Source organism: Rhinopithecus bieti, unplaced genomic scaffold (genome assembly GCF_001698545.2).
Source record: "Rhinopithecus bieti isolate Rb0 unplaced genomic scaffold, ASM169854v2 scaffold_2827, whole genome shotgun sequence".
In the NCBI taxonomy this organism is placed as follows: Eukaryota; Metazoa; Chordata; class Mammalia; order Primates; family Cercopithecidae; genus Rhinopithecus; species Rhinopithecus bieti.
Window position 1 is genome coordinate 1513538 of NW_016804135.1, and position 22932 is coordinate 1536469.

The window sequence follows — 22932 nt, forward strand, 5'->3', positions numbered from 1 at the left end:
AAAAAAAAAAAAAAAAAAAAAAACTGACACTGAGCCCATAAGCAAAATCTAGGTTCTGACACTCATTCTGCTTGACCAACTGCTAACATTTAATGGTGCTCTCAATGTGAGTTAATATCTTACATAAGACGTGGCACTTTAAAGAGCCCTACAAAATGGATAAAATAGATGTTACCTCCATGTTGTAAAATTGGATACAAACGCTTAGGGAAAAGTAACCTGCACTAAGTCACGGAATTCATGGCAAAGTAGGGAGAAACCAAGAATTTGTAATTTTAGATTTCACTCTTTTCTTATTTTTCCACATTGTTTCTCCACATAATATCCATAAAGTATGAATATCTTTTTATCTGCATAAATATCTTCTTTTCTTTATATGTGCTTACTTATTTACTAGTATTCCAGCTTTTGCTTATTTGAAAAGGAGCTTTTGAAATTGTATTTAATTTTTTTAGGGCCCTCCTGGTCCTCCTGGAACTGCTGGATTCCCTGGATCCCCTGGTGCTAAGGTAAACATGAGTTTCTACAGAAGGGTATAAAAATATCTTGGAGACAAGAGAAAACCACTAGATTGTTTCTTGCAACTGATTTTTTAAATCAGTCAAATGGATAGCTTTTATCTATACATGTCTTTAAAGCCCTATTCTTGATTCTAAAAGAGGTGTAGTCCCTAGCATTGAACTATTGATATTTCTTCTGATGCCTTCTTTTTTTCCCCAGACTCTTTCTGGGAAGCTGATAACACAATCACACACATAGTTACATTTTTCTCTGCCTGTATAATGATAGATTCCTTGCTTTACCTGCAGTATAGAGTCCTACTATTCCAACCTTTGGGAGATGTGTTTAAACAGGACTGAAGAGTGAAGTGGCTAAGTGAGTAGAAGTGGTGAGAGGAACTGACTACATAAGGTTTTACCATTAGGGTGAAGTTGGACCTGCAGGGTCTCCTGGTTCAAATGGTGCCCCTGGACAAAGAGGAGAACCTGGACCTCAGGGACATGCTGGTGCTCAAGGTCCTCCTGTAAGTATCATAGTTGGGAGGAAGAGTGCTGCTACACTTACTCCATGAAAGCATGTGCTTCAGTATGGCTATCAGTGAAAATTACTTTGAAAAAGTTGTTGCTTAGTGCTCTAAAATGATCCTCCTGTGACACATACTGCTTTGATTAGTAGTAAAATGATAGTTTTGACTGTTGCACTATTCCAGAATTCACGATTTTTTATGTTTATATAAAAGAAGATGGGATAGTTTTCTGATGCTTTCAAGAATGTGCCCCATGCTAATCACAATCATAAAAATTCAGAGAAGAACCAAATTCAAAATCTCTGCTATTTATGTATCATTTAATAATTTATACCAAGTACATATTATCTCTAATCTATTTAGATAATGATGAATCTTTTGACTACATTTCATATGTTGTGTTATAGTTGGAGGATTCACTTAATCTCTACAAAGCATAACACTCATCAATACATTAATTTTCACACAAACAACTTCAAATATATACGAACTATTTGCATTACTATTAATACATTAACTGTTTTTTATATACTTAGGGCCCTCCTGGGAGTAGTGGTAGTCCTGGTGGTAAAGGCGAAATGGTAAGCTGTCCCCACTCCTCACCTTTATCTCATCCACACATTACTGGCTTCTTTTGCATTTTGCATGACAATAGATTTGTGATATTTGAGTGAGATATTCATAAAAGAACGTTCAAGTTTGGCTAATGTAGTGTCTTTGGTTTGTTTTTAGGGTCCCGCTGGCATTCCTGGAGCTCCTGGACTGATGGGAGCCCGCGGTCCTCCAGGACCACCCGGTGCTAATGGTGCTCCTGGACTGCGAGGTGGTGCAGTAAGTTGCCTTGTTTTTTCTCTGTTGACTGAAAGGTATAGTTTAATTCCATCAACAAAAATTAATAGCAAAATTTTGCTCCTGTTCAGTTGAATTTATATTGACTTCACTCTTGTCTTATAACTGAATTATGTGTTGCTGGTGATGATTTTGTTAGTCGAATACTCCCTGTTTTTCAACCAAGACTCTATTATACTTTAGGGTGAGCCTGGTAAGAATGGTGCCAAAGGAGAGCCAGGACCACGTGGTGAACGCGTAAGTATTACTGCAACAGATCTGGTTATTTCTTGAAAAAATGCAACCTAATTAGAAAGTAAACAGGCAAAAACTTTGAACTAAATTCAGTCATAATTTTTTTTTTTCCTTCTTTTTTTTTTTTTTTTTTTTTTTTTTCAGGGTGAGGCTGGTATTCCAGGTGTTCCAGGAGCTAAAGGCGAAGATGGCAAGGATGGATCACCTGGAGAACCTGGCGCAAATGGGCTTCCAGGAGCTGCAGGAGAAAGGGTACGTTTTCCTTGGGGCATCTAAAAGAAAACAGTATCACTGTCATCTAAATAAAACTACCTTCAGGGTAAGACAGCCAATTTTCTTAAGTTGAATGTTCAGTGAAAATATTGTTTAAAGCACTTTATGACATAAAATGTTTGCCACTCAAGAATTATGAAAAAGAATTGTAATCCTTTGGACTGAAATATTTGTCTTTCATTATTTTCAGGGTGCCCCTGGGTTCCGAGGACCTGCTGGACCAAATGGCATCCCAGGAGAAAAGGTAAATAACTTTAGTTTCTGTGTTCCTAAATGCTAGCACCACAAATAGGTAGTTCTTCCATATAATTTCCCATTCATGAAAACCTAAATATCTGAAAAGCATATACTGGAGTTAAAAAAATTCCAAATGTAATGCATCCTCTGTTCAGCCACTTTCTTGGCTTTGTAGCTAAAGCCACTTACTTACCCTCTGTGATAATCCTTTACTTATCTGTTAATTGGAAATCATTTATCTGAGCATCATTGCAAGAGTACAATAAACTAAAATGCCTGAAAAGTCTTTGAAAACTCTAAAGTTAAATGCAAATATGATTTCATATCATTAAGATATTTTATTTTAGATGCACATAAATATATTGTTAAGCATACTAAATACTGTTGTTTTAAGCATGTGATATTCACACATTTGCTTCAAAATTTTTTCAATACAGCAATCCAAGCTAAGATAACTGATTTTACATGCAAGTTTTTCAGCAACATGCGAACCCTTTTTAAAAGTTCAAATGATGTTCTCTATTTGTAACCAAAATATTGTTGATATCTAGGTTAGTGAAGGCTATTTTTTTTTTTTATTTCTTTCACTACTTAGGGTCCCGCTGGAGAGCGTGGTGCTCCAGGCCCTGCAGGGCCCAGAGGAGCGGCTGGAGAACCTGGCAGAGATGGTGTCCCTGGAGGTCCAGGAATGAGGGTACAGAGAAACATTTGTTTGAATGACACTTTAATTTAGACAGAAGAAAGGCAAGACAAATGAAGAGAGATCAAAAGCAACTGAAATCAATCAGATTACATGTTTTGTAGGGCCCCAAACAAAACAAAATTCTTTTAAGTAAACTTAAACCATGATAGTTCAAGGAGAAGAAAACATAGAACACTTGCCTTAGATACTTTATAGACAGGAAAAAAGATGTGCAAATCTGAGGCTTCACATGTAAGTGAAAATATCAGAATTGTACAAATAGTATATGTTGTAATTTTGTATTATTTCATTTGAAATCACCTAACAACTGACTTCTTTGCTTCAGGGCATGCCCGGAAGTCCAGGAGGACCAGGAAGTGACGGGAAACCAGGGCCTCCCGTATGTACATTTTTAAATCTCATTTTAAAAGGCCAGTTAAAATGGAATGTATATGTTGGCCTATCCTTGAGTGTGTGTGTGTATATACACACACACACACATACTATATATAGAGTATGTTTTAATCTTATCTTTATCAAACCTTTATTAATGTAATTTTTTCTTATTAGGGAAGTCAAGGAGAAAGCGGTCGACCAGGTCCTCCTGGGCCATCTGGTCCCCGAGGTCAGCCCGGTGTCATGGGTTTCCCCGGTCCTAAAGGAAATGATGTGAGTTCCTTCATTAATTTCTTCAATAAATACTTGACTGGAAGGTGTTTATTTTCCATGTGGAGTATAGAAGTGGTCAAAACTCAGTCTCCTCTTCAAAGCATGGAGGAGTATAGGAAAATCAAATTGCATGTAGGAAGGGAGCTAAATATATAATTGGTTATGGTTGTATGTGTGTGTATGGAGCAGGCAGATAAAACATATGAGACAGGCCGGGTGCACTGACTCACGCCTGTAATCCCAGCACTTTGGGAGGCTGAGGCAGGCAGATCACCTGAGGTCAGGAGTTTGAGACCAGCCTCGTCAACATGGTGAGGCTGTTTTAGTCTCCACTAAAAATACAAAAATTAGCCAGGCATGGTGGCGTGTGCCTGTAATCCCAGCTACCCAGGAGGCTGAGGCAAGAGAATCACTGGAACCCGGGGGGCAGAGGCTACAGTGAGCCAAGATTGCACCACTGCACTCCAGCCTGGGTGACAGAGCAAGACTCCATCTCAAAAATATGTGTATATATATATATGAGACAATAATATGATTAGTTATTGCCCTTTGAGAATTAGTAAATACTGACCACTTCTTCTTTAGGGTGCTCCTGGTAAGAATGGAGAACGAGGTGGCCCTGGAGGACCTGGCCCTCAGGTATATAGCTTTCATCAATTTATTTCTAGCCTTCTAATAGATGCATTAATCTCCAACCTTGTGACTTCTCTCTGTAATATGTATTATTTCTACTTCCCTAACTGTTCTTGTTTTTAGGGTCCTCCTGGAAAGAATGGTGAAACTGGACCTCAGGGACCCCCAGGGCCTACTGTAAGTTTACTCACATAAAATTGGAGATGAAAACAGGGTGGAGGTGGGGCAGGAAGAATGCTTCAAAAATTACATAATCTCTGACACTATGTTATTATAGTTTACCAAAGCAATGATGCAACTTGCTGACCTAGTTATCTAGCTAGATGTTAGCACTGAGTTTAGAGTGTATATGTGTGCTTTGGGTCCAGGTCCTCCCCTTTCTTCACATCACTACTTTTATAATTAAGCAACAGGCCTGTTGAAATGGATACCATAGACTAAATATTAAAGGATGTTTATAACAGAATGTATCATTATACTTTTCTAGGGGCCTGGTGGTGACAAAGGAGACACAGGACCCCCTGGTCCACAGGGATTACAAGTAAGAACTTGTTATTTAAATGTCATGGCATATCTGACCGTCAAATTTTTGTGTCCCTAACAGATTATAATTTATCTGAAGCTTAACTTGTGAGTCTGTCTTTCATCTGGAAATAAAATGTCAGGCAACGTTAATAGATAGGCATATCTTCCATGTCCATTCCAGAGCACATTAATAAGTTTTTAAAAGAATTAATGAAACTCAAATAATTCTATTTGCTTACACTTATTTTTATTATAATATAAATCCATATAGCCAAGTCTATCCTACCATGCTTGCCAATAAATTTTTATGTGTAGCAATTGAAAGAACAAAGAGAGATGAACATGGATTTGTAAGATATGATTATCACATATGTGTCACTGGATTTTGAGTGGCACAATGTTTCTACCCCTAAAAGACCACTGAAACTTTTTTCAAATATCTTGCAGAAACGTGTACATATGAGAAGCTTTTCTATAAGCCATGTTTGAGGTAATTGCCTGATACAACTATGATTCTTTCTAGGGCTTGCCTGGTACAGGTGGTCCTCCAGGAGAAAATGGAAAACCTGGGGAACCAGTAAGTTACGTTTCATTTTTCAAAACTCAGAAACAAAAAGAATATATAATAATTGTTTGTCAACTATTAACTTTTTAATTTTCTTATGTCATGATATTTGAGATTTAACATTTAGTTTTGAAATATTATCAAAACAAAGACAAATTATTTAAAAGATAACTATTATATAGAGTTTGAATTTTATCATAAGATAGAGAGCTCATAATTTCAAGATTAGAAAAATTATACAGTATGCCAACATGACAAATGTGTATTTTGCTTATATTTACATAAAACGCATTCTGATATAGACCTAATCATATAATGCAAATCTCCCAGGGTCCAAAGGGTGATGCCGGTTCACCTGGAGCTCCAGGAGGCAAGGTAGTATTTCAATTTATTCTCTACCTTCTTCAGCATGTTATAGAGCAATTGATTAGTAGTATATTTTTAGTATATCAAGTGAAAATACTCTTTTTTTAAAAGAGTATCATTGCAAAGGTTTGGTAAGTACACTTAGAGAAACTCAAGACATTTTCAGTACATTAAATTTGCTTTAATCTGGAAGGTCCAATTCTCTGACATTCATAATCACTACAGAATCAAATATGAGCTTAAAATTTCAAATAGAAAAATATTGCCAATATGTTGATTCTATGTAGGAAAGCTGTTTTGGTAAAAGAACTTTAAAATATTGCCCTTATAAATAAAATAGTAAGTATTTCAATGACAGCTCACACTTAAGCAGACTAAGTATCCAAGTTTTCTTCTGGACACTCTTTTAAGCTTCCAGTTCCCACACAGCTGTTCAACTATTTATAAGTATACAAATTATCACAATGTAATAACCTAGTGGCCTGATTCAAAATGATGCAAGTTAAGGTGTTTTGTTTTTAGCTTTGGGTTGTCTAATATGGTTATTTACATATTTTTATCACAGGGTGATGCTGGTGCCCCTGGTGAACGTGGACCTCCTGGATTGGCTGGGGCCCCAGGACTTAGAGGTGGAGCTGGTCCCCCTGGTCCTGAAGGAGGAAAGGTGACTCCACAGAATTCCATTCACCTAGCTTTAAAAAGTACATTTGATTTCCTTCTGATCATTTATTATTTCTCACTTATTTTCAGGGCGCTGCTGGTCCTCCTGGGCCACCTGGTGCTGCTGGTACTCCTGGTCTGCAAGGAATGCCTGGAGAAAGAGGAGGTCCTGGAAGTCCTGGTCCAAAGGGTGACAAGGTATTGACTTGTTTTCTCTTAATTGTTTCATAAATCAGTCATTGTAGGTTTTGGAAAAAAAAAAAAAAAAAAAAAAAGCAAAACCTGGAAAGTAATCAACTGTATTTTCAAAATTAATGTTATCATTTTATAGTAAGTGAAATTTAAGATGGATTCCTAGAGCCACAATGAATTAGAACACCCAATATATATCCCAACAAATCCTGAGGGTTACTCCTCTTCTTGGCCAATTTTCACTGAAGATACTTTGAATCTGATGACATTGGCTTTTATTTGACAGGGTGAACCAGGCGGTCCAGGTGCTGATGGTGTCCCAGGGAAAGATGGTCCAAGGGTAAGTATTCCCAGTGAGGAGAAGCAGGCCTTACCTATATGTCATATACGACAGTCCTGCACTTCAACTTTTATTTTTTCCAAAAACTACTCAAGATAAATTACATAGTTTACCACCTTTTGAGCATTAAAAAGACCCAAATGACTTGATTTATAATGAAATTCCTGGTCTATATCTATGGCTACTTGATAGGTCTACAGTGACCAAAGAATGAAAAAACCTCAAAAGTATGATAAAGGTCACAAACTAGCATTTGTGAGTCACTAAGATCTGAAATAATCACTGAAATTTAAGATAATCAATGCTGCTCATTAAGAAACTAAAAGTCATCACAATTCAATATAGCAAGTACTCCTAATTAATAGACTTTATATTCAAAAATTGTAATCCTATGGTGCATTCTCACTATGGAATAGTATTTAGCAACAAAAAGGCATGAACAATTGATGCTGTACACACAGCAAATTACAAAAACCTCAAGGACAACATACTCAGTGAAGAAAATTCAGTCTCCAAGGGATACATATTGCATGATTCCATTCCTATAATATTTGCAAAATAACATCCTTTTAGAGATGTAGAACAGATTAGTGGCTGCTAGGAGTTAGGAATGAGAAAGAGAGAGATGGATGTGGCTATGGAGGCATGACAGGTAGTCTCATGGTGATTGCACATTTGAGTATCTTGATTGTGGTCGTAGTCAGGCATATCTACAAATGGGATAAAATTCTATAGAGCTACATACACACACACATAAATAAGTGCGTGTATCACTGGTGAAATCTGAACAAGCTCTATGGATGGTATCAATGTCAATTTCCTAGTTTTGATATTATACTATAGTTGTGTAAGATGTTAACATTAGGGGAGGCTGGGAGAAAGGTGCACAGAATTTCCGGCATATTCCTTTGCAACATTCTGTGAATCTATAATTCAAACTAAAAGTCAAAAACAAAACAGAAAACATCTTCTAAATATGATTATAAGTAAGTCATTTAATACATTTATATAATACTTGCCTTAAAGAAATTCATAAATGCTTCACTTTTGACAGATTAAGTAGACAAGCCATCATTCAAGTAAAAAAAAAAAGTGCTCAATACTTCACTTTTGTAATATAGGTAAAACAACTATTTGAAAATTTCAAGTTGAAAAATTTAATATGTACAATGATACTTTGAGAAAACATTTAAATTATCAAGCAATTTAATACAGAAATGTACTTTAATTTAAAAAGACATTACTGTAAGATCTTACATGACATCCTATTCATCTTCTACAATGGAGATAAAGATAAATGAATCAATAAACCACTGCTGAACCCTATTTTCTCCCAGAGTTATCCCCAAAGAGTCTTGTGTTTACTGAGCTCTGCAGTATTTACACATCGAGTGAAAAGCACAGCATTCAAGCCATAAAAAAATTTAAAAAGTATGTTATCTAGTTTATTAAGTATCTGTGTCTATATACTTTCTGTTTGATTAATGCAGAAAATGATATTTGCATCTTCAAAATTAAAAAATAGTTTTATTTCCTCTAGGGTCCTACTGGTCCTATTGGTCCTCCTGGCCCAGCTGGCCAGCCTGGAGATAAGGTAACACTTAATACTATCTGGAAATGAAAAGAAAATGTCTCTGTCTCTTGGATGCAAGACAGTGACATGGTTTCTCTTTTTCCAGGGTGAAGGTGGTGCCCCTGGACTTCCAGGTATAGCTGGACCTCGTGGTGGCCCTGTAAGTGTTAAAGACATTCGCAACATACTTTTTAACCCCACACAGACAGCAGCTACTTATGCTTCCCTTTTTAGCAATTCTGCCCCCAGTTCCCTGAGCCTCAATTTGGAGACACTATCTTCAGGAACCATATAGCATGCAAGGGAATGTTAAATTTCTTAAATCTAACATTCACAAGAGACCATTTTAAATCAGGATTTGTTTCCAAAATAACTTCGGAAAAAATACATGAATTGCACAAGTAGTATATGTTTGTAATTAGGTATTTCTTAAGCCTATAGAATCTTTGCCTGAGACTCCTTCTGGATTTAAAATTCTTGACCTTTAGGATTTAAGACACTGGAAAGATATTTAGCAAATGTTTTTTAAAATAAATCATTTAGTTAATTTTCAGTTAAGGCTCTACCATATATTGAAATACATAAATAAATAAATATATAAATGTGTTAAATACTTTAAAATTCTCAAACTATTTTTCTTGCAAATAATATCACAGTGGGAGACAGAAGGAATCAATGGTTCTGGTATTTTCTACTCCTAATTTTATTGAGAAGTGGCAAAGTCTTCAGAAGTTTACTGGCTACTCTGCACATTTCCTGCTTAAAGGAAAGAAAAGATAAGATGATAAGATGACATTTCCTGCCTAAAGGAAATGACACACACTCCCCATGGGATATCTTCACTGTGACTAAGGAGGATATTTTTCTCTTCAGGGTGAGAGAGGTGAACCTGGCCCTCCAGGACCTGCTGGCTTCCCTGGTGCTCCTGTAAGTGTGAATATTTACACAGACATGTTCCATAGCCCAGGATCTCTATCACGCCGAAAAATTACAGAAGTATAGTCAAGTTTGGGTTCTAGTCTCATTTTAGCTGCTCATTCCCTATAGGATTATTGTACCCCTATTTTGTTTTACTTTACCCATATTGTTGCTCTTTAAAAGATGGAAATAAAAACACCTGTCCTGCCTTTATGACTAGGTAATGAACTAAAGCAGCACCACAGATTTAAATGCACTCTGAATTTTTGTAAGTTCTTCCATTATAAGATGGTACTAATTAAAATTTTCTCTTAAACCCAGTCTTTCTCAAAGAAATTTACTGGTGGTGATTTTCAAATGTTTAATCCTTAGAGAGAATTCCTCCATCCCTAATGGCAAATAATGTACAATTTATGCTTTCTTGGTCATGTTCTTTGATCATGAAAATATTCTGATTGGCTTTGCTTTGTCATGTCTTCAGAGAGCCTTGTTTTTAAATTTTATTTCAACTCCTTACATCTGAAGAATTCTATATTCTGAAGAGAAATAATAATAATCCAAGTATATCATAAAGAGTGTCAGCTGAGAGATTGTTGTTGCTGCATGTAGGGACAGAATGGTGAGCCTGGTGGTAAAGGAGAAAGAGGGGCTCCGGGTGAGAAAGGTGAAGGAGGCCCTCCTGGAGTTGCAGGACCCCCTGGAGGTTCTGGACCTGCTGTAAGTTCTCTCCTCTTTCTCTATCATCTATCTATCTATTTTTCTATCTATCTTTCCCTCTCTCTCTCCCTCTCCCCCCTTTCTAAGTGCTAAGTGTTCTAATGGAAAAACATGAAGGTTTATCAGTAATTTAATATTTTATACTGAGATAGCATGTCATAGTGGCAAGAGTATAATCTTTATATGAATATAGTTGAAGTGTGAATCTCAGCACCAGCAGTCTAAAAGTTATTTTAACCTCTTCATAGAGTTTCTGGTTTTCAAAGGCTTAATGTTTTTCCCAAATTTTGATTTTGGCACTATTCTTACATACCTTCCTTCCATTTCATATAGGGTCCTCCTGGTCCTCAAGGTGTCAAAGGTGAACGTGGCAGTCCTGGTGGACCCGTAAGTATTGATCCTCTTAACTATTATTGAAAAGTATTCATATCAACCTGCATAAAAGCTGCACTTGAGACACTAGATCCATAAAGAGAATGTAAAAAATGTAATCTCTCATTCATACATGAGTAATGTGTAAATTCCAAAGGGAAAAAGCAAACCATAAATGACTTTCAGGTACAATGTGTCTCATACCACACATTATACTTTTTGTTTGTTTTATAGTTGTTTGTTCTACTTTCAAAATTCAAAAATATATTACCACTTCACAGGGTGCTGCTGGCTTCCCTGGTGCTCGTGGTCTTCCTGGTCCTCCTGGTAATAATGTAAGTAATTGTTAAAGTATTTTCTCATCATACACTTCAGAAAGAGCATTCATATATATATATGATGAGAAACTTACACATTGCTACTTATTTCTCTAGAAAGTCTCAAATAAAATTATTTGAAGTAAGAAAGGAAAGAAAAAAATGCACTTTTTTATTATAAATATTCAAATTTCAAACAATTCTTTGTAGGGTAACCCAGGACCCCAGGTCCCGGGGTTCTCCAGGCAAGGATGGTCCCCCAGGTCCTGCAGGTAACACAGGTGCTCCTGGCAGCCCTGGAGTGTCTGGACCAAAAGGTGATGCTGGCCAACCAGGAGAGAAGGGATCACCTGGTGCCCAGGGGCCCCCAGTAAGTAACTTCATTTTTGTAAGTTGATTGTACTATTTTGGTTTTATCACAAATTGGTTAGAGAAAAAGATTGTCACATAAAGATGAGCTAAGTCTTCATTATCTGTACTAGGGAGCTCCAGGCCCACTTGGAATTGCTGGGATTACTGGAGCACGGGGTCTTGCAGGACCACCAGGCATGCCAGGTCCTAGGGGAAGCCCTGGCCCTCAGGGTGTCAAGGTGAGTAGAGTCACTTTCCACGACACTCTTGCTTCCTTTGGTAGCCTTCAGACATCACTTAACCATATCAAGGATGAAAAGTTTTTCTGTCATTGGAGTAAATTAGCCAGGAGATTTTTTTTATATTTTTAGATTTTTAAAAGCATATATTTTAATAAATGGCTCCAGAACACAAAACACGGCATATCAAAGACCAACCTCGAATATAAACACAAATAAATTAATATAACCAAAACAACATTACCATCTGAAACACCTCTTTTAGGAAACTTGTGAATGTTCTTCAATTTGTTGATTGTCAGTTTTGAAGGGGGAAATAGTGTTAGCTTATAGACCTAGGAAAGTCTTTCGCTGATGCTAGTTATCCATCCATTCAAGTCATCTTGCACTCCTCACTCTCTTTCACTAGTATTATATTCCTATAACATTCTCATGCTTGGCATCTAAAACACTCATTTGGTAAACAGGGTAATAAAATTGCATTTTTATTAGGGCTCGTATTTTAACACTTTAAGTACTTCTTTCAACAAAATGTTATGTACTATTGTCATAAAATTAATATTTAATATTTAAATGTATCCAATTGATATGATATTTCTAGTAAGTGTATATTCTTCAGATAGAGACAAGTAATCTAATTTTAAGGGTCACCATAAACCTCTAGTTTCATGATGGCTTATTATTATATCTTCCAATAATCATGTCTATGTGTTCATCTCAGATTAGAATGTACAGTATTCTGAATTAGATAATCAGTGTGACTATTCAGCCCTTTGCCATCCAGAGTCACTGAGCAAGTTAGAAAATGCAACAAGCTTGCTCCCCAAACTTTTCCCATAACAGGCATAGTTTTAATTTTAAAATTCAATAAAATTAAATAAGATTTTACCTGAAAATAAAGATATCTGATAACACCATTTTAATTGATTTCTTAAGTTAAACAAAATATTTTTCATTCCTTTGTATGCAGGGTGAAAGTGGGAAACCAGGAGCTAATGGTCTCAATGGAGAACGTGGTCCCCCTGGACCCCAAGGTCTTCCTGGTCTGGCTGGTACAGCTGGTGAACCTGGAAGAGATGTGAGTAGCAGTTCTTATTCAACCAGCCAGGTAGAATTTGATAATTTATTTAAGCAAAGGTGAAATTGAGCCTTAATGTCTAAGAGTATAAATATGGCCACATAGCAAAGTTCTTCTCTCTCTAATAAATTCTTTCATTACAACTTAGAATAGACTTAAAAGCTCTTGCTCATTAATATTTAGTCAATGAATAATCATTAGTGGAGAAAATATTATCTCTAACTAAATTAGGATAAAAGTTAGTGGGGAGAACCACAATTCACATGTTTTCTGAGTGAAAATATTCTGCAGTTATCTGTGATTAGTCTTTTATTATTTTTAAAGAATTTAAAATTAATATTATTTATAATTAACAAACCATAATTGTATACATTTATAAGGTACAATGTGATGTTTTAATATATGTATACAATGTGGAATGATTAAAGCAAACTAAACTGTAGATTTCCATTAATAGTTTAGATCACTATTTCTTAAACTTTTATTTATTAGAGGTCTGTAAAGACTCTTTTTGGATATTATTTTTCTAGTCACCTCTCCTCCATGAATATACTATCTGCTTGGATATTGTGACCCTTTGAAGGGCTACTCCCCATTGTAATATCTAAGATTTCTTACCCCAAGAACCATTTTCACCCCTTGAGAATTATATTGTCCTGTTGAGAATGCATGATTAAATGGCATTTGGAAGGTTTTAAGAAACTTTATTTCCTTTCTCATTTTTTAATCAGGGAAACCCTGGATCAGATGGTCTTCCAGGCCGAGATGGATCTCCTGGTGGCAAGGTATAATAAACGCACGTGCAATAGATTTCCGTAATTAAAATAAGTGATCATCATGTTTATTTTGGACCTGTGAATTTGTTCACAGGGTGATCGTGGTGAAAACGGCTCTCCTGGTGCCCCTGGCGCTCCTGGTCATCCAGGCCCACCTGGTCCTGTCGGTCCAGCTGGAAAGAGTGGTGACAGGGGAGAAAGTGTGAGTTCCCAGAAGCAGCATCTCTCTTGTTTATCCGTTTCCTTCAATAAAGACATTTGTAGGCGGAAGACAGAATGTCAGATCTGCCAACCAAAATATCCACTATCATTTCTTTTACAGTTTTAATGCTAGTTGTTCCTTAGACAAATGTGTTAGTAAAGAAATACCAGAAGTACCTGGCAGTAGTCAATAAAGAATTCATTACTGAAACCTGAAATCGTATTAATCAGACCATCTATCTATTTGCTGGGTAAATGCAAGGCCGAATTAACAGGGCTCTTGCCCAGCTTTTCTGTTTAGATCCCCTGATAAAGCTGTAAACAGGGCTTTAGCACTTTGAAGGCAAAAACAATATTAACTTCCAATAATTGCATGCATACTATAATTCTATTATAATGAAATTATTTACTTTTGAAAACAAAATTGTGTCAACACATAAAACTAATTCCGTGTATGTTTGCTCCATTGAATGTTTTCATCTTAGGGCCCTGCCGGCCCTGCTGGTGCTCCCGGTCCTGCTGGCTCCCGAGGTGCTCCTGTAAGTTTTCTAATTTTTTTGTTTTATTTTGTTTGGTTCTCTTATTTAACTCATTCTACAGTGTAGGAAATATTTTATTTTCCAGCATGTTCAGGAAAAAAACATATATTTGTTCTATCGGTAGATATAGCTAGCTAGATAGCTAGCTAGCTAGATAGATAGATAGATAGATAGATAGACAGATAGATAGATGATAGATAGAACAAATATAAACTTTCCTTTAATGATGATGATATGGAAAGCAGTTCAGGATCTAAAAGTTCTTTGGAGCCAATGATAGAAACACCAGTTGTTAGGGATCTATGCCATTATCAGTCCAAAATTAAAACAACCACAAAAGCAATCTTATTTCATATCTGAAGTGTCTGTTGATGGGGGATTTTTTAGCTGATAGAAAGCCATAAAATAGACTTAATTATTATAAATTCTGTTTTATTTTTCCAATATGTATGTGTGTATATGACTTCAATTCAAAATATGTTTTTAAAGGGTCCTCAAGGCCCACGTGGTGACAAAGGTGAAACAGGTGAACGTGGAGCTAATGGCATTAAAGGACATCGAGGATTCCCTGGTAATCCAGGTGCCCCAGGTTCTCCAGTAAGTGCATTCATTCTGTTGCAAAATCCCTCCAATGTAAACAAATTTTATAGATTAAGAGAAGAAAGTTTTCCATCTCTAAAGTATGTACTAGAAGAGATGAGAAATGGATTTGAGAGCTAATTTGAAACAACAATCAGTATGAAACAATGGGAAGATTAAAGAAAGAAAAAAATATTTCATCATGATCCCCATATTTCTTGATCTGATCTTAAATGTACAATTTCCCAGTGCTTTTTAAGGCCTTCACTCATATGCACACTTCTTTCCTTCCAGGGCCCTGCTGGTCAGCAGGGTGCAATCGGTAGTCCAGGACCTGCAGGCCCCAGAGTAAGTAGCACAGAAAGATAATTAGTTTCACATGTCTGCACTTCAGAAAGATATTCTGGCATTGTGATGTCATGATACTTTCTTAGGGACCTGTTGGACCCAGTGGACCTCCTGGCAAAGATGGAACCAGTGGACATCCAGGTCCCATTGGACCACCAGGGCCTCGAGGTAACAGAGGTGAAAGAGGATCTGAGGTAAGACATCACTTATATGTATGTGCATTTAATTTTCTATAATATTCCAGCTTTCAGAACCACTGCATTATCTTTAAATTGAAATAGTGAGTGAGATGCAATACAACCACTCAATTTAGAAAATGAACCATGACTTTAAGACATTCTCCATCACATTAAAAATGTTTCTACCATACTATAACAGGAGAAAAATATCTTTTTAAAAATTTGATCAGGTATCCATGGTATCAGAATAATGACATCTGCCCAATTAACCAAACAAGCCCTGTCTGCATTGCTATCACACTAGAGATCTCGGAATTACAACATTCATAATTATCAGCGTTTATGCAGTGCATTTTATTTCTCAAACAGCTTCCATGGTTACTATTTTGTTAATGATACTATCATTCCTAATACTTTGTATTCCACGCCTTTGGGGTAAATGAAATAAAAACTATTATCCTAACAAATTACACTCCCCTCTGTCATGTCAATATTAGAATTGTAGCCCATAGGCGTTTGCTTACATCATTCATCCAGAAGGAAGAATGATAGAGAAAACGTGTGCTCTGACACTACTGATTCTTACATAGTGGAACAATACCTTTCTTGATAATGAATTGCAGTTATTATACATCGGTGATCACATGACCCTAAAAGCACCCAAATAAATCTTTAGTAAAATAATTATGACGACACAATGAATGAATTATTTTTAAGACATTTTCTTGAACTGGCAATGTATTCTTAGAGTGGCACCCAAACATGCATATCTCAATGATCCATGTTTTACTCATTCTAGGGCTCCCCAGGCCACCCAGGGCAACCAGGCCCCCCTGGACCTCCTGGTGCCCCTGGTCCTTGCTGTGGTGGTGTTGGAGCCGCTGCCATTGCTGGGGTCGGAGGTGAAAAAGCTGGCGGTTTTGCCCCATATTATGGAGATGAACCAATGGATTTCAAAATCAACACCGATGAGATTATGACTTCACTCAAGTCTGTTAACGGTCAAATAGAAAGCCTCATTAGTCCTGATGGTTCTCATAAAAACCCTGCTAGAAACTGCAGAGACCTGAAATTCTGCCATCCTGAACTCAAGAGTGGTATGTTTGGGAGTCTTTCATCTTCATGGCAACAGGATTACAGAGAAAGTTGTTTAGATTAGAATGAGAACGAAAAAATATCCACTTTCAATGGAAAGCTGAAATAGTACTCCAAGAAAGTTAACTGAATTGAAACTGCTTCATATAAAAGAGTAAACTTTGCAGATGTAAAATATAATGTAACTTCAGGACATGCCAAATATAGAAAAATATAAAGACAGTTTTATAGAAGTTGTAGTATAAATCATAAGTTTTTTGAGTATAAAGTAATGTATGTCTTTTTTCTCAGGATTAAATATACATAATTTGATGTAGACAATTATAATCTGATTATTATACTATTTACTTATTGCAATGAATCTAATTATTAAAATTTTCAAATTAAACACATGACAAATTTCAGAATACTATATAAAATTAAATAGAATATTGTAATAGTTTAAGGTTTTGCATATATTGGGTTAAATATTTCTGAAAAGCCAAATTATTTCAACTTTTCAAATATCTTGACATGGAACACTGCCTTTGCTAGGAGACATTTCTAGAAATTACTTAAAATAGGAGACAAGCATCAATCATAGAGACTTCAGCTTTAGAACTATTGGAATAAATCTGGGTTAGACAGCCAGCTTCTATTATTAAGCAAGATTACATATAATAATCATCTTTTTTTAAAAAAAGGAGAGACTTTTCAAATATTATACAGCCATCAAAAGGTCTTAGCTTAGTGTATCATCCAGATTAGAAACCAAGATGTTGCATTTTATTTCAGTGCTTTCTATAGTCATAGCTAACTCTTTTACCTCAGCAATTTCAATCCAAAAGTTTCTCTATCATTCTATACATAAAATGCAGTCACGTTAGCAGTCAACATTATTAATGCCTTTACAGGTAAACAAACAAAATCACTTTATTACTGGATTTTATAACCAATTCCCATTCTTCTTTTTTGTGACATTCAGGAGAATATTGGGTTGACCCTAACCAAGGATGCAAATTGGATGCCATCAAGGTATTCTGTAATATGGAAACTGGGGAAACATGCATAAGTGCCAGTCCTTTGAATGTTCCACGGAAACACTGGTGGACAGATTCTGGTGCTGAGAAGAAACACGTTTGGTTTGGAGAGTCCATGGATGGTGGTTTTCAGGTAAGAAAGGATATACCTTTTTTTAAATAAGTCATCCCTATATCCTTTGTATTCTTCCTATATGTTCATCACAAGCAAACTTATTAGGTTGGTACAAACATAATTGCAGTTTTTGCCATTGAAAGTGATGGCAAAACACGCAATTATGTTTGCACCAACCTAATAATTAATAACCAGAAGAGCTCAAATGATTTTATGTATCCAGGTGACTATACTTTTATAACTTTATTCTCAATAAAAGCTCAGTTAGATTAAATTATTTTTGTATGCAGATACCTTTCTTTCACATCTTAAGACCTTTTTTACTCTGTCATGCAATAAAAATATGTTCCCACATAAAATATTCGTACATAAAATACATAAACAGCCCATATTACAATATGCATACACATACTACATGAATCCCTTGCATGCAGTTGCAACTAAAATGTTTGATCCGTTTTATTTGTCCCCTATTACAGTTTAGCTATGGCAATCCTGAACTTCCTGAAGATGTCCTTGATGTGCAGCTGGCATTCCTTCGACTTCTCTCCAGCCGAGCTTCCCAGAACATCACGTATCACTGCAAAAATAGCATTGCGTACATGGATCAGGCCAGTGGAAATGTAAAGAAGGCCCTGAAGCTGATGGGGTCAAATGAAGGTGAATTCAAGGCTGAAGGAAATAGCAAATTCACCTACACAGTTCTGGAGGATGGTTGCACGGTAAGAAACATTTTTCTCAATATAAGTCATAATGCAGTCAGCATTTTAGTTTAATCATGCAAATTATTTTGAATAAAAGAAATAAAATTAATAGGATGAAATAAAGATAGCATTTGATATGAATTACATACATTGCATCTACTGATTCATTGCAGGGACTGTTAAATGCAACAAAAAGTGAATGGATCTTAGCCTCCAGATGAAAACCAGTTGAAATAAAAGCATTTAAAATTTAAATCCATAATGCAAACTTTATCAGATAATTGGGATAGTCTGTATGTTTTGAATAATATCTGTCACATTAACTCAATCTGAAATATCTGCTTTTAAAAATTTTAAAGGTTAACTTCAAATCTCTCCTTTGTTATTGTTATTTGTGAACAAAGGGAAAACTCATTTCTAATATTGGCAAATTTCACTGTGAGAGACCTATCCTCTTTTTAATAAACCAATTATAAACCTGTTAACAATGGCCGGAACCAGGCCTCCTGAAGATGCACTGGTCTATAGCAATTGCCCTGCTGCGTTTACTAAGAATCCTTACAAAGCATTTGTTTAAGAATATTGTTTATCAACTAAGAAGATTACAGCTTTGAAGTGGAGCAGGTCTCATATATATGAATAACACGGCACAATGAAAGCTCCTTTAGAGTAAAAAGGTGTTTTTTTTAACTTGATCAGTCAGAGTTGTTTAAGTAATTGTAATGTCATGATCACTTGCATTCTGTCCTTTTTTACAGAAACACACTGGGGAATGGAGCAAAACAGTCTTTGAATATCGAACACGCAAGGCTGTGAGACTACCTTTTGTAGATATTGCACCTTATGACATTGGTGGTCCTGATCAAGAATTTGGTGTGGACGTTGGCCCCGTTTGCTTTTTATAAACCAAACTCTATCTGAAATCCCAACAAAAAAAATTTAACTCCATACGTGTTCCTCTTGTTCTAATCTTGTCAACCAGTACAAGTGACCAACAAAATTCCAGTTATTTATTTCCAAAATGTTTGGAAAGAGTAGAGTATAATATGACAAGAAAACGATTACTTCCTTTTTTTTTCTTCTTTTTTTTGTTTTTTTGCTGTTTCACCAAATACACAACTTCAATCGCTTTGTGTGTTTATTCTGTTACCAAATTCCCCACTTCCAAATCGTCCCCACTGGCTGCTATACATGAAATAAACTGTCAACACTCTTAACGATAACCAAGCACTGCGTGTTCATAATCTATCATCCGAACCGCTACGCCCATGCTGCAGAGGCACTCGACCTAGAGCCTCACCCAGTACACAGATTAGGCCTTTTTCTGAAATGGTCAAATATGAAATTAGAAAAGCCCTCCCTATTTTAACTACCTCAACTGATCAGAAACACAGATTGTATTCTATGAGTCCCAGAAGACGAAAAAAATTTTATAAGTTGATAAAACTTATGAATTTCATGGATTAATCTCCTGGAAGATTGGTTTAAAAAGAAGAGTGTAGTGCAAGAATTTAAAGAAATATTTTTAAAGCCACAATTATTTTAATCTTGGATATCAACTGCTTTTAAAGGTGCTTCTCTTTTTTCTTGTCATTGCTGGTCAAGATTACTAACATTTGGGAAGGTTTTAAAGACGCATGTTATGGTGCTAATGTACTTTCACTTTTAAACTCTAGATCAGAATTGTTGACTTGCATTCAGAGCATAAATGCACAAAATCTGTACATGTCTCCTGTCAGAAAGTTTAATTGGCATGCCACGGAGGATTCTCTCCTTCATCCTGTAAAGGTCAACAATAAAAACCAAATTATGGGGCTGCTTTTGTCACACTAGCATAGAGGATGTGTTGAAATTTGTAAGCTTGTATGTGGTTGTTGATCTTTTATTTTCCTTACAGACACCCGTAATAAAATATCATATTAAAATTCTCTTGCTTTTTTGTCACTTTTCAAAGATTTAAAAAATGCATGTCTACACTAAGGAACTCCAGTAACCTTGAAAAAGTAGATTTAATTCTAACTCTATAGATTAATAATGTGATAACTTTTAAGAATATAAAATAACATATGTTCAGAATAGAGATATGCTCAGTGAGGAATCCTGCTGATATTTAGATCATATTTACTGGAGCCCCCATGGATCATACTGAATGCTGAGGGCATTCTGTCTGAAAGGATCAGTCCCTGGAAATGGTAACATATTAAATCAAGGTGTCCCCAAAGTGGAATAATAAGGGAGGAAGATGTTTGATAGTTGATCAGAAAGTAATTGTAATATGGGTCTGGTGAAACACATTGATATTAAGAAAACTTGACAAGTACCACACGATCTCACTTCTATGTGGAATCTAAAAGAGTTGAATTCATTGATGTAGAATAGAATGGTGGTTACCAAGGGCTGAAGGTGGGGTGGGTTTGGGAGATTTTAATCTATGGATACATAATTACTGTAAGGTAGGAGTAATAAGCTCAAGAGATCTATTGTAAAACATGGTGACCACACTTGAATATTGAATATTATATTTGATAATATAACAATGCTTTATAGTTTTGAAAATTGCTAAGAGAGTAAGTGTTCTCACCACAAGAAATGATGAGAACCTGAGGTACTGCCTATATATGTATATGTATCTCTGTCTCTCTACATATATACACACACATACATATATGTATACACACACACTATATATATAACATATATATATATAGAGAGAGAGAGAGAGAGAGAGAACTCAAATCAATAGTATGAATTAATAAACTAGATACTTGGAATTTTATTTTAGACCAAGAAAGATATCTGGAACACAATGTTCTGCCTCCTGCATTTGTAACTTAATATATCATGGAGAGTACATTATATATAGTTCTAACTTATTGTGTGTTATTGATCCCAATACTCAGTTTAATGAACACACTACAGTTAAAATTAATTGTTTGCCTATTTGGTTATTTATTTGCTACCAAGCCTCTAAAGCCTTATCTTACTGCGGGGAAGTTACAGTTAAATGAGTCTTGGTTGAGGTTAGAGGCCATAGACAGTTGCTTTTCTAACCTCTCTTGAGTTAGGGTGTAGGCAAGTGGCCATGTGACCTGAGCTTGTCAAATTAGAGACACACACCTGAAGGTTTCAATCTGGGGATAGTTGTGTTCATTTCATATTACTGCTGTAGCAAGTTACCATAAATTTAGTGACTTAAAACCACACAGATTTGTTGTCTTACATTTCTGAACATCAAAAGTCTAAACTGAGTCTTGCTGGACTAAAATCCAAGTGTCAAACAAGGTTGTCTTCCTTTCTAGAGACACTAGGGAGAAACTGTGTGTTCCTTTTTCCAGCTTCTAGAGGCTGCCCAGCTTCCTTGGTTCACGAGCCACTTCCAACATCAAAGCCAGAAATATTTGGTCAAGTCTTTCTCATGTTGTCTCATTCTGACATTGACTCTTCTGTCTTCCTATTTCACTTATAAGGAACAAAATTTCTGCATTGGGCCCAGTTGAATAATCCAAGACACTCTCCCCATTTCAAGGTCAGTTGGTAAGCAACCTTGATGCCTGCTGCAACCTTAATTGCTCCTTGCCTTGTCAAAAAAGGTAATATATTTACTGGTTCTGGGAATTAGGGTATGAACACATTGGAGGGAGCATTATTCCACCTACCAACAAGAGTGATGTAAAGAAGTAAAAAGAATTAAAAATCCAGTTTGGTGGTGATCACAGCTCCAGTTGGGGCAGCAACTGCCAGATATCAAAAGAAGCAAGACCAACAGTGCCAGAAATGGCATCCAGTGTCCTTTATGATGGCTTTGCCAGGTTGCTTTTAGGGTATGATTTTGCAGATGGCTCTGAATGTCAGCATTCACTTCATTTTTGTTGATTTGATGCACCTGGATTGTATAGCTTTCTCTGAATTCCTCTGAATTTCAGATAAAAATCCATAAATTACATTTTTACTTCAGTCAGCTAAAGTTGGTTTAGATTGTTTACAACTAAGAAGCCTGACTAGGCCAGCAATTGGTAACAGCAGGGCTGACAGGAAGCAGAAATGCAAGCAAATGGAAAGACTCTGAGATCAAATGTTTGTACTAGTTAGGGGTAAAAATAGAAAACCCAGCTTGTATCCAGGCATGAGAATTTGGAAGTCCATGGAAATAGGATTAATCATTTATGATTACATGGAGTGATTTGCACTCTAAAGGCAAGGCTTCAGGAGAGAAGTGGCCTCTACTACACAACAGTACGTTTGAATTTCATGAGAAATTGCAGGACTGCATGTGAATGTGGCTGCTGTGAATGGTGATGAACAGAAAGAGAATGACAAGTTCAAATCCCTAACTTCTTGATTTAAGACATAGAAGAAAATATGTGCCCTTTCCCTGACTATGCTAAAATAAAAGCATACTATCTTTCTGGAAAAGAAGATTAAAAAACTCATATTTTTGCCAAAGGTTTGAGATAATATAAACCAAATACAAATCTTCATTGTGCAGATCACCAGATTTCAACATAAATCGAAATGGATTTTCCAATTCTCTATTTGATTCTCTACATTTGGGAAATAGCA

The 22932-nt window shown here is 36.0% G+C and overlaps 1 protein-coding gene across 1 annotated transcript in view; it reads left to right on the forward strand.

Annotated features, from left to right (window-relative positions):
• COL3A1 (collagen type III alpha 1 chain) overlaps positions 1–20300 on the forward strand; it is a 38874-nt gene extending 18574 nt beyond the window's left edge. Inside the window, 38 exon segments of the mRNA XM_017865450.1 lie at positions 456–509; positions 926–1024; positions 1564–1608; positions 1760–1858; positions 2060–2113; positions 2255–2362; positions 2574–2627; positions 3216–3314; positions 3649–3702; positions 3873–3971; positions 4557–4610; positions 4728–4781; positions 5092–5145; positions 5653–5706; positions 6025–6069; positions 6626–6724; positions 6811–6918; positions 7199–7252; positions 8793–8846; positions 8932–8985; positions 9699–9752; positions 10353–10460; positions 10794–10847; positions 11114–11167; positions 11360–11382; positions 11384–11519; positions 11632–11739; positions 12710–12817; positions 13549–13602; positions 13688–13795; positions 14280–14333; positions 14823–14930; positions 15207–15260; positions 15347–15454; positions 16239–16536; positions 17499–17686; positions 18148–18390; positions 19131–20300. Coding sequence (XP_017720939.1) covers positions 456–509; positions 926–1024; positions 1564–1608; positions 1760–1858; positions 2060–2113; positions 2255–2362; positions 2574–2627; positions 3216–3314; positions 3649–3702; positions 3873–3971; positions 4557–4610; positions 4728–4781; positions 5092–5145; positions 5653–5706; positions 6025–6069; positions 6626–6724; positions 6811–6918; positions 7199–7252; positions 8793–8846; positions 8932–8985; positions 9699–9752; positions 10353–10460; positions 10794–10847; positions 11114–11167; positions 11360–11382; positions 11384–11519; positions 11632–11739; positions 12710–12817; positions 13549–13602; positions 13688–13795; positions 14280–14333; positions 14823–14930; positions 15207–15260; positions 15347–15454; positions 16239–16536; positions 17499–17686; positions 18148–18390; positions 19131–19277 — 3402 coding nt within the window. The 3' untranslated portion in view covers positions 19278–20300.
• The last annotated feature ends 2632 nt before the right edge of the window (positions 20301–22932 follow it).